Genomic DNA, 17642 nt, shown 5'->3' with positions numbered 1-17642 from the left:
GGGAACAATATACACAATTCTGAATATTGAATTATAGTAAAAGAACAATGACAACATAAGCATTGCATTGCATCAAATTGATAGTCCCAAAACACCCAGGTTTGGGTCTGAAACACTTCCAGTTTGTGTGACATAAATAGATGGCATCATTGAGGAAGGCCAATGTCTCTCCATGGTAAGATACTGCTGGGCTAAGCACACAGGAGGGAATTACATACAAATAAAATATGTAATGAACAAACGTGGAGGATAAAGTAAAGTAAAGCTTTATTGAAATACTTCACAAAACAATACACTTTAAATGAAGACAAAAAGTCAAATAACCAAAAAATGGCAATGCATGAAGACCTAGCCTAAGATGTTACTACTCTATCGCTTAGGAGGGAGCCTTAACACACTATTATCTACAGCAGTGGTTCCCAACCATGGGTACTAGGACCCCTGGGGGAACTTGGTATATCCACAGGGGGTACTTAAAAAGCACATGAGGGGGGTCCTTTGGGGGTACTCCGGGCAGAGCGAAAGTTAGTTGGTGGTACAGTAACCGAAAAAGGTTGGGAACCACTGATCTACAGTATGGTGATGATGCCTACAGTACTGCACTGAGGTGGCGGTAAGCTAAAGGATAAATTGGGTTTCATTAGCAATGACGTAATTTATCAGTGCGCTTCTTCCTCCCTTGATCCAAAACCATACAGAGAAACACCACGCAAAATAGCAATTACACAAGCACAAATAACACATGCTACAAATGTATACAATTAGTTATTCTATTGCCTCGTAAAAACGTGTCATACCTGCTCTTTCTTTCGCTATGGATGAGAATGATGATGTGTCACCTGCAAAGATGCTGTATCACGCGGCTGCTACACCCTCCGCAAATCACCACATTATTATCCTCCTCTAAGGATATTGGACCAACAAACCTCGGATGTATGGTAAAAACAGGTAGTTTCAGTTTAGATGGTATTACTGTCAATGGCTAAAATTAAACATATTCGCGCCAGATGACCAAAAGAAAAGATAAAACAGGTGCATGATGCAGCATCCCCCCCTTCAGAATATCAGAGGAAATCCCACCTTCTTTCACTTCATATGCTGTCAGAGCAATGTGCCGCTTTGAATTAGTTGTTACAATGTCGCCATCTACAGGCCATTTAGAGAAGTGTAGGGGTACACGCCGTTCTCAGATTTACATGTATTATTTCACTCAACAAAACCTGTTTTATATATAATATAATAATTAATATTTTCATTTGATATTTTTTCGTTTGCACATATTTCTTTCTTTCTAAACAGATCAACCACCTCCCCAAAACCAGAGTGTAGTGCTCTTTCATTGGTCAAAGCCAATGCCAATCAAATCCAAACTTCATCAATAACAACTCAACACAGAGGTCAGTCTTGGGAAGAGCATTCGTGAATTCTGGAATATTGTTGCTTGTTAAAAGTTTTGGTGATGCAAAGACATTCGGCACTGTTCAGGAATGTGACTGTGTTTCATTGACAATTGTTTTGAATTATGTCAATTTAACGCATTGATATTGCCCTTGGTGGCTAGCATAAGCCAGCTAGCTAGCGTCTTCAACGTCTGAGAGACTGGAGCGTGCTGCAGGTGACGAGAAAGGGCACCCTGGCTGAGAACAATCCGACTGCCTCGGGACTTCAATTTGAATTTGTTGCAACTATGAAGTTAACGCAATTTTTGCTAAAGAACAGCTCCATACCTAAACAAGCACTAGTGGATAGGTTTTCCAAGTTCTCACCTTCGCCGCTGTCAATGAAACAATTCATAGACTTTGGTAAGTTTTCTTCCCTGTCCTGTCATAATAACATAACTAAACATTACAATACTGTGCAACAATGTAGCTAGCGAGCTAAACATTACAATAACGTTACTGTGCAACATTGTAGCTTGCCTAACGTAAATCCTTAGTCCATAGCAGCTACGTGCAAAACATGTGCCACTGGTTGCATTATGAAAGTAACTGACAGCTGTCACTGTTCCCAGAGTACTGCAGTATGTGCCCTCCCTGATCAGAGGAACTCTCTGCTGAAGCTTTGATAAACATTATTGTATTCAATTTTATGATGATACTGGGTGAGTATGGATGCATTCACAACAATGGTGATGGTACCCATTGTATTGCCACCTCATAATAGATTGTTTCGTCCCGCAACTAGCCGTAAGCAATGTCTCGTTGCGGGACTAAGCAACTTATTATAATGAGATAGATACCAAGCAAAGATATCCGTCATAAATGTAATGCATGCATGTGTTCAGATTTAGACACGGTGATATTGAATCAAATCCCTTGCAACACTCATGGCAACTGTTAGTTGGATTCGGTTCTTCCAAGTCACTAAAAGGGGGAAATAAATACCTTGCTCCCTATCATGCTTTTCTGCTAGATAGCACTTGGTCCTGTTCTTAGGTGAAAACGTGACATAATCCTTCTGCCACAACAAACCAGTTCAATGTCTTCACAGTCTTAAACATTTACACAGCAGCGTATGTACTGTATGATGTCCTGTCTTGAGATTTCCAGTCAGTAGCTTATCCCGGGGACTGAAACATGGAGGGACTACATGAACTGGTCCAATGAGAAAACAACGTTTTAGTTTTCCATTGCAAAACGTTTTGCTATGGTGTGCCCTAATGAGTACAACCCAGATGTGTTGTGTCATGTGTTCCTGTGTGTGTCATGTGACTTTAGGCTCGGCCAATGCCTGTGAGAAGACGTCCTTTGTGTTCCTGCGTCAGGAGCTTCCTGTCCGACTGGCCAACATCATGAAGGAGATCGACTTCCTCCCTGACAAGCTTCTCAGCACCCCCTCACTACAGCTGCTACAGAGCTGGTAAATACAGTAGTAGCCTATACATCTCTATATCTCAGTGAATCTGTGCACCCCCTCACCACTGCTGCGGCCATGAGCGGCTACATCACCTATTATGAACCTTGACCCTACATCTTACTGAATCTTGTCCAATCCCCTTCCAGGCTGCAGACAGGCACACCTCACCTACACAAGCTGCATGTAGTCTGCAGGAGTGGGAGTGTGGAATAGCTACATAGTATATCTCACTGTCCAATCCCCTTCCAGGCTGCAGAAAGTCCTTTATTTCACTGTGTAGCTTTGTGTGAGTGTGGAATATTTCGCTTAGAAGTTACCTTACCACTGATACAGTGTCACGGCACGGGTCAGATATTTTAGCATCCCTTGAATGGACTAGGAGTATAATAACTTGGTTCCTGGAAGGGCATCTTCTAGCAAGAGTGTAAATATTATTGACCTCCTTGACCCCTCCTTATATTTTACTGAATGCTGTGTGCTCCTCCTACAGACAGCTGACCATACTGGAGTTGTATTTCAATGCAGCTGACACCCCCCCCCCCCCTACCTACTGTAAACACTACACTGCTTCATGCATTCGGTAGGACCGTTTGTATAGAATGTGGAGAATTGGATCACTCCCAGAATATATCTTTCCCCTTACAGTTATTCCATCGTATTTCTTTATTTTACCTTTATTTTACCAGGCAAGTCAATTAAGAACACATTCTGATTTACAATGACCGCCTGGCAAGAGGTAAAAGGCCTCCTGTTGGGATGGGGGCTGGGATAAAAAAACAAAAAAAACAATTAAGACAAAACGGACAACACAGACAGAAGACACTGACAACAGCACTACTCAAAAAAATAAAGGGAACACTAAAATAACACATCCTAGATCTGAATGAATGAAATAATCTTATTAAATACTTTTTTCTTTACATAGTTGAATGTGCTGACAACAAAGTCACACAACAATTATCAATGGAAATCAAATTTATCAACCCATGGAGGTCTGGATTTGCAGTCACCCTCAAAATTAAAGTGGAAAACCACACTACAGGCTGATCCAACTTTGATGTAATGTCCTTAAAACAAGTCAAAATGAGGCTCAGTAGTGTGTGTGGCGTGAGAGAACTTGGGAAGGTTGAACACCAGACGGGCTGCGGCATTCTGGATGAGTTGTAGGGGTTTAATGGCACAGGCAGGGAGCCCAGCCAACAGCGAGTTGCAGTAATCCAGACGGGAGATGACAAGTGCCTGGATTAGGACCTGTGCCGCTTCCTGTGTAAGGCAGGGTCGTACTCTCCGAATGTTGTAGAGCACGAACCTACAGGATCGGGTCACCACCTTGATGTTAGCGGAGAACGACAGGGTGTTGTCCAGGGTCACGCCAAGGCTCTTTGCACTCTGTGAGGAGGACACAACGGAGTTGTCAACCGTGATGGCGAGATCATGGAACGGGCAGTCGTTCCCCGGGAGGAAGAGCAGCTCCGTCTTGCCGAGGTTCAGCTTGAGGTGGTGATCCGTCATCCACACTGATATGTCTGCCAGACATGCAGAGATGCGATTCGCCACCTGGTTATCAGAAGGGGGAAAGGAGAAGATTAGTTGTGTGTCGTCTGCGTAGCAATGATAGGAGAGGCCATGTGAGGATATGACAGAGCCAAGTGACTTGGAGGTGAGCCGCAGGCTAGCAATTGTTGTGATATGGTGTTGACGTTGACTGTTGTTTGTCTTGCCAATGGAAATGGGCCACTCTGTTGAAATATTGGGGTCAATTCCACTTCAATTCAGACAGTACACTGAAATTCCAATTCTCTTAAATGCTTTTCAATGGGGAAAAATTGGAATTTGGTTTACTTTCTGAACTGACTGGAATTGAAATGGAATTGACCCCAACCCTGTCAGCTAGCTAGACTCCTTTCACCTCACCTCACCTCACCTCGGTTGATAATGGTTATTGAACTAGAACGTTGCTCTCGGCTATAGTCTGAAACATGTATGATCAAACCCATCAATCAAATGTATTTTATAAAGCCAGTTGTAAAAATGTCTTATCTTGAAGAGCCATATACTGTAGGTGATATTGCCTATTCCTACAGAGCCAATAGGATGTTATTATCCTGCCGACCATAACAGTGCATAGACTATCTTACTGAACTACTCTGGCCAAGTGAGAGGTATGGGTGTATGGCCTGCAGCCTACACGGCAGGGTGCCAGCTGTCTCCGTCTCATATCTCTGTCTGTCAGGTAGGTTGCACAGGTGTACACAGACACATGCATGCATGCATGCATACACACGATAACAAACGCACTATACACACACGTGCACATGTATTTTGGTTGTAGATTACAGTAGGGGCCTGAGGGCACACACTTAATGTGTTGTGAATGTATTGTAATGTTTTTAAAATAGTATAACTGACTTAATTTTGCTTGACCCCAGGAAGAGTAGCTGCTGCCTTGGCAGGAACTAATGGGGATCCACAATAAATACAAATACAGGGACAATGTGAGCTGGAATATCATGTATCATCACAGTGGAACAGGGGGCCATGCATGACGTGTGAGACAGGGTCGTCAGAAGTGTAGCCTAGAAAAATGGCGGACTACAATGTGCATCAAGTCTTTATTAGTAAGTGACAGTCAGAGATATGTCATGTAGTTAAAATGTGTACTTGCAAATATGTTCTCTTATTGAAACATTGAAACGGAATACTTTCCCAAAAAAAAAATGGAGTTGATTGCTGAGTGCTAGGCCTGTGATAGGTTACTTCACCACTTTCAAGGAATTGTTTAGGTTATCTCCTAGTTAGGGAAAACCATCAGCTAACTACAGTGGAATGTCAGGGAAAGTACAGCACAGTTGAACCTCTGAACTAGGGCAATAACGTAGTGTCTCTGTGATAGGTGACCAGTACAGAACCCTATGTTCCAGCTGTATTGGTAATGGTACGGCAGATATATATTTATAAACTTGGTCTAAAGTTAGCTTTCCGCGTCATCGCTACTCTATTAGGGGCTATTTTTCCCTATCTGCTTTAGGCCGTGGGTTTTTCCATCGACAATATTGATTTGGCACCATTTATTTGACTTGGCTAGTGGTGACGTAGAGTTATCGGCAACAACAAATATTACAGTTAAACTTTGTAATTCAAGCTAGTTAGCCTAGTTGTATCTGTTATGTAGTCTATGCAGCAGCTGTGTTCGTAGAGTGGGAGAGTTCAAGGTCAGTTGGTGGACAAATAGGGTTTTAAAACAGTCAGCCACTCTGATCTCTCACCTAGCTTCCTGACTCAATCTGCAAGTCACTGAAGTCAGTACAATTTAGCCTGAGCCTCTTAACTAGGCCTTAATAGTGACTCCTCTGAACAAACTAGGAGGCTAATAAGTAAGTTACTGAAATGCTTACTGTGTTAACTTATAAGGCCTACTTCCACTAGGTCTGAAGTATTTAGTGTGTGCTGTACAGCGAGAATATTCAAGTTTTGAGAGGATGAAAATGGTGAGGAATGTTTCAACATCGGAGGGAACATAACTGCCCAAATGACACACTATTCCCTATTTATAATGGCACCCTATTCCCCGGGGCCCATTGGGCTCTTGTCAAAAGTAGTGCACTATATAGGGAATAGGGTGCCATTTGGGATGCATACTAGGCCTCTCTCCAGCCACAAGTAGCCCTAGTTATTGTAGCATGTATAAATACCCCCATGTGGTTTTCATGGTCACCACAAGAATCAGAGTCCGTTCCAAAATAGAATTCTGAGATTTTTAACAGTGGAACTCCAGGAGTCAAACAGTCAAAAGTGATTTGCTAAAGGAAAGAAGTGATCTTTGACCTGGTTTCTGTCTTCTATTGGCCACACCCTCAGTACAGGGACGAATTCAACGCAGACCTTTCTTTAGTTCAGTTCCACAGTGAAATAAACTTGAAAGGTTTAATGAAGCACTCATAAACCCTTTATTATGCCTATGTAGATACTTCATAAATCATAAACAAATGTCGTGCTACACTCCCAAGCGCCTTGCTTATAAATACTCTATATATGCTTTAAAAATACTCTTTATGAATGCTCTATAAAGCCTTTAAGAATACTCTTTATGAATGCTCTATAAAGCCTTTATAAATGTAGTTTAGTTTAAAGTAGCAGCATTGTTTCCCTGTGTAAACTAGCCTTTCTTCTATTATATATTCCTACAGGTATGCAACAAGTCTGATGGAGCTTGTGGGCTTCCTGGAAAAAGATTCTGATGATAAAAAGATCCTGAAGAAGTAAGTCAATTACACACAGTCACATCCAGCAGATAGGCCTACATCTCATTAGATGGACTGTCCAAAGTGAGTCATAGTTAATGCAGGTAAGGAAATCTATAATTTTTCTCATCTCTGCCTATTAATAGTTACCTCTTATAACGGAATAATAGATGATGGTTTTAATCTGGAATGGGATATGATGAATAAACACTTCCACCCTACCTCTGCTGCTGCTGGATTAGATCAATACTATTTTGAGCTGGTAGCAACCTTGCAGATGTTAGTGAGTGAATGACTGAATGAATTAATGACTATAGCTACTTTATTTATACCCAGAGGGAAAATTAGGAATGCAGACTGTTAGAATAGAATGTGCAGATTTGTGAACTTTCGACCCATCCTTTGCCCTTTCTCTCCCCTCTCCTGTCTCCCCTCAGTTTCACTGAGACGCTGGTGAACATCAGGAACCGCCACAACAACGTGGTGCCGACCATGGCCCAGGGCGTAGTGGAGTACAAGGAGGCTTTCGGCTCCGACCCTGTGACCAATCAGAACATCCAATACTTCCTGGATCGCTTCTACATGAGCCGCATCTCCACCCGCATGCTCATGAACCAGCACTGTCAGTAACTATACTAAATATACAGTGGTGTGAAAAAGTGTTTGCCCCCTTCCTGATTTGTTATTTGTTTGTCACACTTAAATGTTTCAGATCATCAAACACATTTAAATATTAGTCAAAGATAACACAAGTAAACACAAAATGCAGTTTTGAAATGAAGGTTGTTATTATTAAGGGAAAACAAAATCCAAACCTACATGGCCCTGCGTGAAAAAGTGTTTGCCCCCCTGTTATAACACAACTCAACTGTGGTTTATCACACCTGAGTTCAATTCATCTAGCCACACCCAGGCCTGATTACTGCCACACCTGTTCTCAATCAAGGAATCACTTAAATAGGACCTGCCTGACAAAGTGAAGTAGACCAAAAGATCCTCAAAAGCTAGACCATGCCGAGATCCAAAGAAATTCAGGAACAAATGAGAAAGAAACTAATTGAGATCCATCAGTCTGGAAAAGGTTATAAAGCCATTTCTAAAGCTTTGGGACTCCAGCGAACCACAGTGAGCCATTATCCACAAATGGCGAAAACATGGAACAGTGGTGAACCTTCCCAGAAGTGGCCGGCCGACCAAAATTACCTCAAGAGCGCAGCGACGACTCATCCAAGAGGTCACAAAAGACCCCACAACAACATCCAAAGAGCTGCAGGCCTCACTTGCCTCAGTTAAGGTCAGTGTTCATGACTCCACCATAAGAAAGAGACTGGGCAAAAATGGCCTGCATGGCAGAGTTCCAAGACGAAAACCACTGCTGAGCAAAAAGAACATTAAGGCTCGTCTCATTTTTGCCAGAAAACATCTTGATGATCCCCAAGACCTTTGGGAAAATACTCTGTGGACTGACAAGACAAAAGTTGAACTTTTTGGAAGGTGTGTCCCCCATTACATCTGGTGTAAAAGTAACACCGCATTTCAGAAAAAGAACATCATACCAACAGTAAAATATGGTGGTGGTAGTGTGATGGTCTGGGCCTGTTTTGCTGTTTCAGGACCTGGAAGACTTGCTGTGATAAATGGAACCATGAATTCTGCTGTCTACCAAAAAATCCTGAAGGAGAATGTCCGGCCATCTGTTCGTGACCTCAAGCTGAAGCGAACTTGGGTTCTGCAGCAGGACAATGATCCAAAACAGCTCTGAATGGCTGAAGAAAAACAAAATGAAGACTTTGGAGTGGCCTAGTCAAAGTCCTGACCTGAATCCTATTGAGATGCTGTGGCATGACCTTAAAAGGGCAGTTCATGCTCGAAAACCCTCCAATGTGGCTGAATTACAACAATTCTGCAAAGATGAGTGGGCCAAAATTCCTCCACAGCGCTGTAAAAGACTCATTGCAAGTTATCGCAAACGCTTGATTGCAGTTGTTGCTGCTACGGGTGGCCCAACCAGTTATTAGGTTGTAGGGGGCAATCACTTTTTCACACAGGGCCATGTGGGTTTGGATTTTGTTTTCCCTTAATAATAACAACCTTCATTTCAAAACTGCATTTTGTGTTTACTTGTGTTATCTTTGACTAATATTTAAATTTGTTTGATCTGAAACATTTAAGTGTGACAAACAAATAAGAAATCAGGAAGGGGGCAAACACTTTTTCACACCACTGTATACTATACTACATCTCCATGCTCATGAACCAGCAATAGCCACAGTAGGGCTGCGTACACAAAATACATACAGCATGCCTAAAATGTAGACGTTTGTATTTCACATACTCAAAAGTACTTTTGTGACGTGTGTTTGAATCGGCATGCAAGTGTATTTACCACATGAGTCTGAATTTGTTGTTGTCATGTACCTCTTCAGCTCTCATCTTTGATGGAAGTGCCAACCCCGCCCATCCCAAGCACATTGGCACCATCGACCCCGACTGTGATGTGACAGAGGTGGTAAAAGGTACTGTCCCTCCTCAGCCACACACACACACACACACGTACGATTTACAGGTGCAGTATCATTATCTAACCCTTTCTACTGCTACAGTAGGTGTTCGCACCGTTTCAGGACAGTTTGTCCTTTTCACTTTGATCTGCACAGTATCACATTTTATTCTGATAAAAATAATATAACTAAATTATGTGTGTAATCTTAATGCCTTTTAAATACAGAGGCAGACTGTTTTAGTTGATCTTCTACTCTTTGTAGCTGTGATGGTGACGAGGTTGAAAGTCAGTGTTTTCCTCCTGTGCTACAGTCCTTATCATTGTTTATACTGTTTCTTCCCCAGATGCCTTCGATAGTTCCAAGATGCTCTGTGAGCAGTACTACCTGACCTCGCCAGAGATTGACATCACACAAGTCAATGGTAAATCGCATTCTATACAGGGTTACAGACCTGGGTTCAGGAAGGTATTTGTTTTCCTTCAAATACTTATGCTGCGCTTGGTTGAGCTTGCCTGGCTCAATTGACCCAATAGAATAGTCCCAGAAGTGCAGCCTGGCCCAACTGGCACTGTTGATGGGCTCAATTAAACGCTCAAAGTATTTGAAAGATTTCAAATACTATTTGGAGCCAAGTCTGTTTAATACAACATTATGCAGTCACCTGCTTTAGTGTGCCAAGGGAAGGGAGAAGAGCCAGAGTAGCTTGAAGCCATTTCTGGTTCTCCTATTTCCAAATAGTACAATTTGGTTAACAAGTGAGTTTTAGGCCGGGGGTTGTTAGAGAAGATTAGGTTTACAGAAACGATTTGTGAAGTTGTATTTATATTTTGAGTTGTTGGATGTTTGGCCAGGTTTGAGTTGAGTTTATTTATCTGCTCGTGGGTTGAATATTCTTGATCTCGCATTCAATTCCTCTTTGTCTACTCAATTCGGGGCACAATTTGCAAAGTGCGTGTGTGTGTGGTGAGTGGTGTTCAGAGATATTTAGCTGAACCATTTATAGCAATTAACTCTGTTGCTTTAGTTGAACAGCATGCGCCTGCTTACTCTCATCTAGGGCTGTCAGGAGTGAGACTGTGTTTTCTGCATCTGAGGCACACAGACTTTGAACCACAGGCAGCCATGTCTACAGAGAACCATTCTTTCATACATCTCACTTACACAGAAGTGAATAAATATTGAGTTTATACCCGTGTATCGCCCTGTGTAGAAAAACGGTTTACTTTACTGTGTATGTGTAGGTTATACACTGAGTGTACAAAACATTTGCAACAGCTTCCTATTATTGAGTTGAGTATTGAGTTCTAATATTGAGTTGCATCCCCTTTTTTCAAACTGATGAGTGTGAAAAACCCAGCAGCGGTGCGCCTGGCACCTACTACCATACCCTGTTCAAAGGCACTTCAATCTTTTGTCTTGCCCATTCACCCTCTGAATGGCACACACACAATCCATGTCTCAAGTCTTAAAAATCCTTCTTTAACCTGTCTACTTCTTTAACCTGTCTCCTCCCCTTCATCTACACTGATTGAAGTGAAGTGGATTTAACAAGTGACATCAATAAGGGATCATAGCTTTCACCTGGATTTACCTGGTCAGTCTGTCATGGAAAAAGCAGGTGTTTCTAATGTTTTGTACACTCAGTGTATGTGTCGTATGAACAGGATAATAGACAATAGCACCACTTGAAAGGTCTAACCATGACTTTGATAAATATTTTATTGTAGGTATTGAGGGAAAAGACTCATGCACCATTTTGCAAATGATAATCGTTGCTAAAACTAGATCAAATCCAGACATAATTTGGTGCCCAAACTTTCAAAACACGCCATCCATAAAATAGCAATGGGCTGCACAGTCTAGCCTACGTCTAATACATTACAGTGGGGGTGTGGACAGTCACATAAGTCATAATGATGAATCAAAACTTATGTCATAGTTTGCCTTTGGTCATTGTGCACCAAATCAAGCACCCATCAGTCTTTTATCTCTCTCCAGTCAGCAGCAGTGGAACAGAACAGCAACAAGCCCCTTGGTACAGGCTTAGTCTTGTCGCCGGGCAGATTTCTCTCTCTCAGTGAACTGTCGAAGTCTAACTCTCAATAACAAACCTCCATTCACCCCCGTTCAGCTGTTTAACAGTCACCACGTTCACCCCCGTTCAGCTGTTTAACAGTCACCACGTTCACCCCCGTTCAGCTGTTTAACAGTCACCACGTTCACCCCCGTTCAGCTGTTTAACAGTCACCACGTTTACCCCCGTTCAGCTGTTTAACAGTCACCACGTTCACCCCCGTTCAGCTGTTTAACAGTCACCACGTTCACCCCCGTTCAGCTGTTTAACAGTCACCACGTTCACCCCCGTTCAGCTGTTTAACAGTCACCACGTTTACCCCCGTTCAGCTGTTTAACAGTCACCACGTTCACCCCCGTTCAGCTGTTTAACAGTCACCACGTTCACCCCCGTTCAGCTGTTTAACAGTCACCACGTTTACCCCCGTTCAGCTGTTTAACAGTCACCACGTTCACCCCCGTTCAGCTGTTTAACAGTCACCACGTTACATAAGCCTTAACAAAGCAAAACGATGTCTATTCATGGTGTTTGGTTGGTAGCAATTTCATCCCCAGGCTATCAGAAGTGTCTGGGAACGTGATTAGGTTGGTAGAATAGTAAATTATGTATTTCAGTGACTATTTAGTTCAGCTGTGCATGCTATGCATTTGCAATAAGAAGGGAAAGTTGTTTTTGTTTTCTAGTAACTTCTTCTATTTCCGGGGTGTGTGTTAAATATTTGCAAGTCATGTTTGGTTTGGAGTCATTTGGAGTGATCCTCAGTTGTTCCTCAGCCAAAGGTCCTGACCAGCCTCTTCGTATTGTCTATGTGCCCTCCCATCTCTACCACATGCTGTTTGAGCTCTTCAAGGTACACCACCAAACTTTTACCTTCTTCTACTGTATAAACATTTCATTACAAGTGTGAGGGAGCCTACAGCAGACTGTTCTACATCAGTTTTAATTATATTAGCTCACTTTGATTTATATGACTTAGTCATTTCCTCAAGCAATGTTTGTTTTGTTTCCAGAACGCCATGAGAGCAACAGTGGAGACTCATGAAATGGCCCTGCATCTCCCGCCGGTCAAAGTCCGAGTCTCACTGGGCAGTGAAGACCTGACAATCAAGGTAAACACAGGCTGAGAGTATCCACCTTTACAATGAATGATATGCATTGTGCTCATTGCAGTACATTCTTATGACTTTTTTTATTTATTAGAAGTTTAATAGTCACATGTACAGGGTTGCAGGTGTAATTAGAGGGTACAGTGAAAAGCTTAAACTGTGAGCTCCAACAATATACATTTGTTCAAAAGTAGTGTATGCCCATCCAATACACTTCCACAGATGCAGCGTGTAAATAATGCCATGGGATGTAGAAGCCTACTTTATACAGTTTTTAATGTGTGTATTTTGTATATGAATACATAGTACTATAGATTTCTTCCCATGGTTGTTCTGTAGGTCCTATATGATGATATTTATGAGACAACAGGAAGATCATCAGATAGACTGGAACCGAGAATGGATCAGACCTTCTGTAACGTTGTTGTTTATAGATATCAGATCGAGGAGGCGGAGTCCCCCTGAGGAAGATAGAGCGTCTGTTCAGCTACATGTACTCCACCGCCCCCAGCCCTGTCGATATTGACAACTCACGCAACGCTCCACTGGTGAGACCCTGTCCTGGTGGCACTGAACATTCAATATTTTACTGGCAGTCAGGTTTAAATAAATCAGGTTTAATACATTTGACCACAACATTCTGTAGGACATGATCTATGACTGCAGTTTGGCCATATGTTAGAGGCATGCAAGCCTGTTTTATTTTATTTAAACTCAAATGTGATCCTTTTATACTGACTAAAGTGTAAACTGTGAGCGAACAGAAGTGAACACGGTTGTAAATTAGCAGAATTACAAACTGGACTGGACCGGTCATTCGTTGCCCAGGGTTTAAAGTGTAACTGTGAATGCTTTTCTACTACAGAACTGTGACACTGTTTGTCCCTGGCTCTGGTTCTCTGTAGGCTGGTTTCGGCTACGGTCTCCCCATCTCCCGTCTCTATGCCAAGTACTTCCAGGGAGACCTGCAGCTCTACTCCATGGAGGGATATGGGACGTCAGCTGTCATCTACCTGAAGGTAACACTTCTTCGGATGGAATGTGTTAGTTCAACAGTTGTCTTGTTCTAGATAATTTAGCCTCTAAAACAGGGTTCCCCAATTTTGGCCCTCAATTTTTATTTATTTTTGCTCAGAAAACCTGATTTTAATTTTTTAAAACTTTTACAACACCAGTTATTTTAATTTTGGAAATCTGTTCCCAAGTATTCCCAAGCATAATCGAGAGACACATGATCGTATACAAATGTAAGCAAGGTTTGAAATGATCATGTTTTTGTCAAATATATCTGTTTGGGCTTCTTGCGGTCAAATTGAGTCTACAAATGATTTGTAATTATGTTCCGACCATCTAGTTGATGATCCCTGCTCTATACAACATTGAAATAAGTATGTAAAGGTTAATTCTCAATATTGGTTCATGTGCTACAGTATGTCTCAGTTATAACTTAAGATCAGATTTCACTCTTTCCTATTCATTCATAACATACCGTTATGTTAAAACAAGGTTACCTAATACACAATGCTCATGTAATTCCATTACCCACTTAGATAACATACATCTGATGCATCTGAATGTGGCTCATGATGGAAGACTCATCATGTGACCAGCATGTGATAGAAATAGAGCCTTATAAAACCTTGTTCTGGGTTAACCGAGATTACATATAATTTACCACTCCACTCTGTGCTCCATTAACAGGCCTTGTCCTCAGAGTCTGTGGAAAGACTTCCTGTTTACAACCAGTCAGCCATAAGGCATTACCAGACGACCAACGAGGCGGATGACTGGTGCATGCCCAGCAAGGATCCCAAGAAGCTGGGGAAGTATGAGAGGAGACGTTAATAGGGGTGTAACGGTACACGTATTCGTACTGACCCGTTCGGTAGGGGGCCTTGGTTCAGTCTGCACTCTGAACCCGAATTAATACAAAAAATAATCATATATCCAAAATTAAAACACTAGGCCTATAGGCTCTGCCTACGCTGCGTTGTAGGCCAGTGCCTCTTGAGGAAATCTGAGCTGAATTTTAGTTTTTCGGGCTATTCTGTTTAAACGTTGCACGTTGTAATCTAAATTCAAATCTTAACTGGCGCATTTCAAACTGTCCTTTTGTGAGACGCAGCCAGGAACTAGTTCTGTACGATGGCGAGTGGCGGTGTCGATAAACCAGAATTGGAGGGTCCTCCATCATCGTTTAAATCTCCAGTTTGGGAACATTTTGGCTTCCCAATAGATCACAATGGCGATGGACAGAGAGTTGTGGATAAAACGTTAACAATATGTCGCCACTGCTCAACGAGAATAGCCTATCCAGCTGCCAACACCTCATATATGTTGACACATTTACTCCAACATTACCCCAGTATACCGGAACCAGACAGAAACGCAAAGAAACAACCCAAAATCACCTCCCCTCTGCATTCAAGCAGCCCTTGGCAACTGGTTCTGACCGGGCCAAAAATTACAAGAGCGATAGGTAAGCTATGTTTATATTTTTTACAGTCTTTGGTTTAAAGCCGCGCCCGTTCCCAGTGGTTGAGAATAGGGGGTTTCAGCACCTCGTAAAAGTGCTCGATGCCACGTTATGAACTTCCCTCTTGCACCCATTTCAGCAAACAGGTAGTACCTGCTCTATATAAGCAAGCCAAAGCCAAAGTTTTCTATGAATTGGCCAATGCACCCTGTGTTGCACTTACTTAAGTGACAGCCCATCACATTACCCTGGAGTGGGAGATGTACCGTGCTACAGACACGCCCCCTTTATGAGAATCACAAGTGTGCATCTGGCACTAAATGTACGACTTCACAACTGGTCAATTCCCACCTCCCACATGGTTACAAACGCACCATGCCAGGAACATTGTGAATGCTGAACATTTACTGATGGCATTGAATTTTCCTGCCGTGACCCCCAAAAAACGCAATACGTACCGAACCGTGGATTTGGTGAACCGTTACACCCCTAGAAGTTAACCAAACAGACTGAGATAGCAATGAAGAACAAAGGAGGAAGAAAGAAGAGGGGGGATGGGATGATGATTCATAATCACAAACTGACAAAGGTACCCAGTTGTACCAACAGCTATGACCGTGTGTGTGTGTGTGTGTGTGTGTGTGTGTGTGTGTGTGTGTGTGTGTGTGTGTGTGTGTGTGTGTGTGTGTGTGTGTGTGTGTGTGTGTGTGTGTGATGTGGATTCCTCTCGCAATGGATATTCTCATTCATTCACTTGAAGTGCAAAAACACATCACTGTCGGAGGCGTTTCAATGGCAATACCAGGATCTCTATTCAATAAGCCACTTCATGAATGTTAGTTAGAATCAGGGCCGTACACTACTCACAATCACATCTTACCTTTTTGATTATAATTTAGCCACACGTTTCAGTTATTTATTTCACTCACTTATTTTAACGTTACTACACTGTGAAGCAGTGTTTTACTTATTATTAAAAGGTGAATTTGAGTTTGTAACCGATCATTTCATTTATCAAACGACTGAATTTGGTTATACAGTGATATAAGATGGACTACCACAGTACTATAATCTGTGATACTACATTTTAAAATGTGAATTTAGTTCTCTCTAAACTCTTCACAGCGTCGTCCGGGTTTGGCCGGTGTAGGCCGTCATTGTAAATAAGAATTTGTTCTTAACTGACTTGCCTAGTTAAATAAAGGGGGAAAAAAGAGTGAAAAAAATGGATTTTCCCACATCAACTGTTATTCTTGGTTCCATTTTGACTTGTTGAATAAGAGATGAAAGCCAAGGTCCATCCAAGGTTTCCTATGAAGAAAGAAAATAGATATTGAAGAGATTCTAGTGTACTTATTCTAACTGAGTCCAACTGACTTTTAAAGTATAAGTTATGTGAATATTGAGAGATGTTATATCATACTGTTATGATATTTTGAAGTTAAAACTCAATTTTGTAAAGTTACTAAAATGATTTAATTTTAGAGGCCGGCTAGGTCTTCCATGCATGAAGTATTTATTAAATAATGTTGTGTGCCAGAGAGCAAAATGGGAGTATTGTCACATTTCTGTGATTAGGGACACAGTAAGACTGAGTTTAATTAAATGTTTGACGACTGCCCGACTACTGATGTGTTATTTGGGCAGTCATTCAATTATTCATTAATTTCATTCCCTGGTATTCACTAAGAAAAGTCACTTATTATTTAGCAATAAGAACTCGCATAAGACAATCTGTACACTTACTTACATTTAACCCAGACTTTTCCCACATTTTGTTGTGTTACAAAGTGGGTTTAAAATGTATTTAATTGTCATTGATATTAGAGTATTTTGTGATCGTTGACAAAACAAAGTGAAAATAAAAAGTAATAATGGAAAATAAAACACTAACATATTTTAATTAGATAAGTATTCAACCCCCTGAGTCAATATGTTAGAATCACCTTTGGCAGCAATTACAGCTGTGTTTTTCAGTCTCTAAAAGCTTTGTAAACCTAGATTGTACAATATTTGCCCATTATTCATTTTAAAATTCTTCAAGCTCTATCAAGTTGATCATTGCTAGACAGCCATTGTCAAGTCTTGCCATAGATTTTCAAGCCGATTTAAATCAAGGCCACTCGGGAACATTCAATGTCGTCTTGGTAAGTAACTCCAGTGTATATTTTGCCTTTGCGTTTTAGGTTATTGTCCTCCTGATACAGTGGGGAAAAAAGTATTTAGTCAGCCACCAATTGTGCAAGTTCTCCCACTTAAAAATATGAGAGAGGCCTGTAATTTTCATCATAGGTACACGTCAACTATGACAGACAAATTGAGGAAAGAAATTCCAGAAAATCACATTGTAGGATTTTTAATGCATTTATTTGAAAATTATAGTGG

General features: G+C 41.5%; 1 protein-coding gene and 1 pseudogene across 2 annotated transcripts in view; one reads left to right on the top strand and one right to left on the bottom strand.

Moving 5' to 3' along the window:
- LOC311120054 (cytoplasmic dynein 1 intermediate chain 1-like) overlaps window positions 1–2706 on the bottom strand; it is a 119114-nt pseudogene extending 116408 nt beyond the window's left edge. Inside the window, exon 1 of the transcript XR_014615246.1 lies at window positions 2385–2706. The product of XR_014615246.1 is annotated as a cytoplasmic dynein 1 intermediate chain 1-like (transcript). The remainder of the gene's footprint in view (window positions 1–2384) is intronic.
- On the top strand, window positions 1361–16875 carry pdk4 (pyruvate dehydrogenase kinase, isozyme 4). The gene is made up of 11 exons (XM_084158347.1): window positions 1361–1802; window positions 2718–2859; window positions 7044–7115; window positions 7535–7719; window positions 9524–9613; window positions 9945–10022; window positions 12449–12525; window positions 12686–12784; window positions 13216–13329; window positions 13687–13800; window positions 14483–16875. The coding sequence occupies exons 1-11, from the start codon at window positions 1688–1690 to the stop codon at window positions 14624–14626; spliced, it is 1230 nt and encodes a 409-aa protein (XP_084014473.1). The 5' UTR covers window positions 1361–1687; the 3' UTR covers window positions 14627–16875.
- Window positions 16876–17642: the final 767 nt, after the last annotated feature.

The sequence above is a fragment of the Coregonus lavaretus genome, assembly GCF_964263955.1.
Source record: "Coregonus lavaretus genome assembly, chromosome: 3".
Classification (NCBI taxonomy): domain Eukaryota; kingdom Metazoa; phylum Chordata; class Actinopteri; order Salmoniformes; family Salmonidae; genus Coregonus; species Coregonus lavaretus.
This window is presented reverse-complemented; position numbering and strand designations above follow the sequence as displayed.

What these genes read in the sequence shown, in the direction of transcription:
- pdk4 (XM_084158347.1), top strand. Translation starts at nt 1,688, where the DNA reads ATGAAGTTAACGCAATTTTTGCTAAAGAACAGCTCCATACCTAAACAA. An exon ending in GATAAAAAGATCCTGAAGAA is followed by an intron (nt 7,116 to 7,534) that starts GTAAGTCAATTA and finishes GTCTCCCCTCAG; the next exon opens with TTTCACTGAGACGCTGGTGA. An exon ending in TGACATCACACAAGTCAATG is followed by an intron (nt 10,023 to 12,448) that starts GTAAATCGCATT and finishes GTTGTTCCTCAG; the next exon opens with CCAAAGGTCCTGACCAGCCT.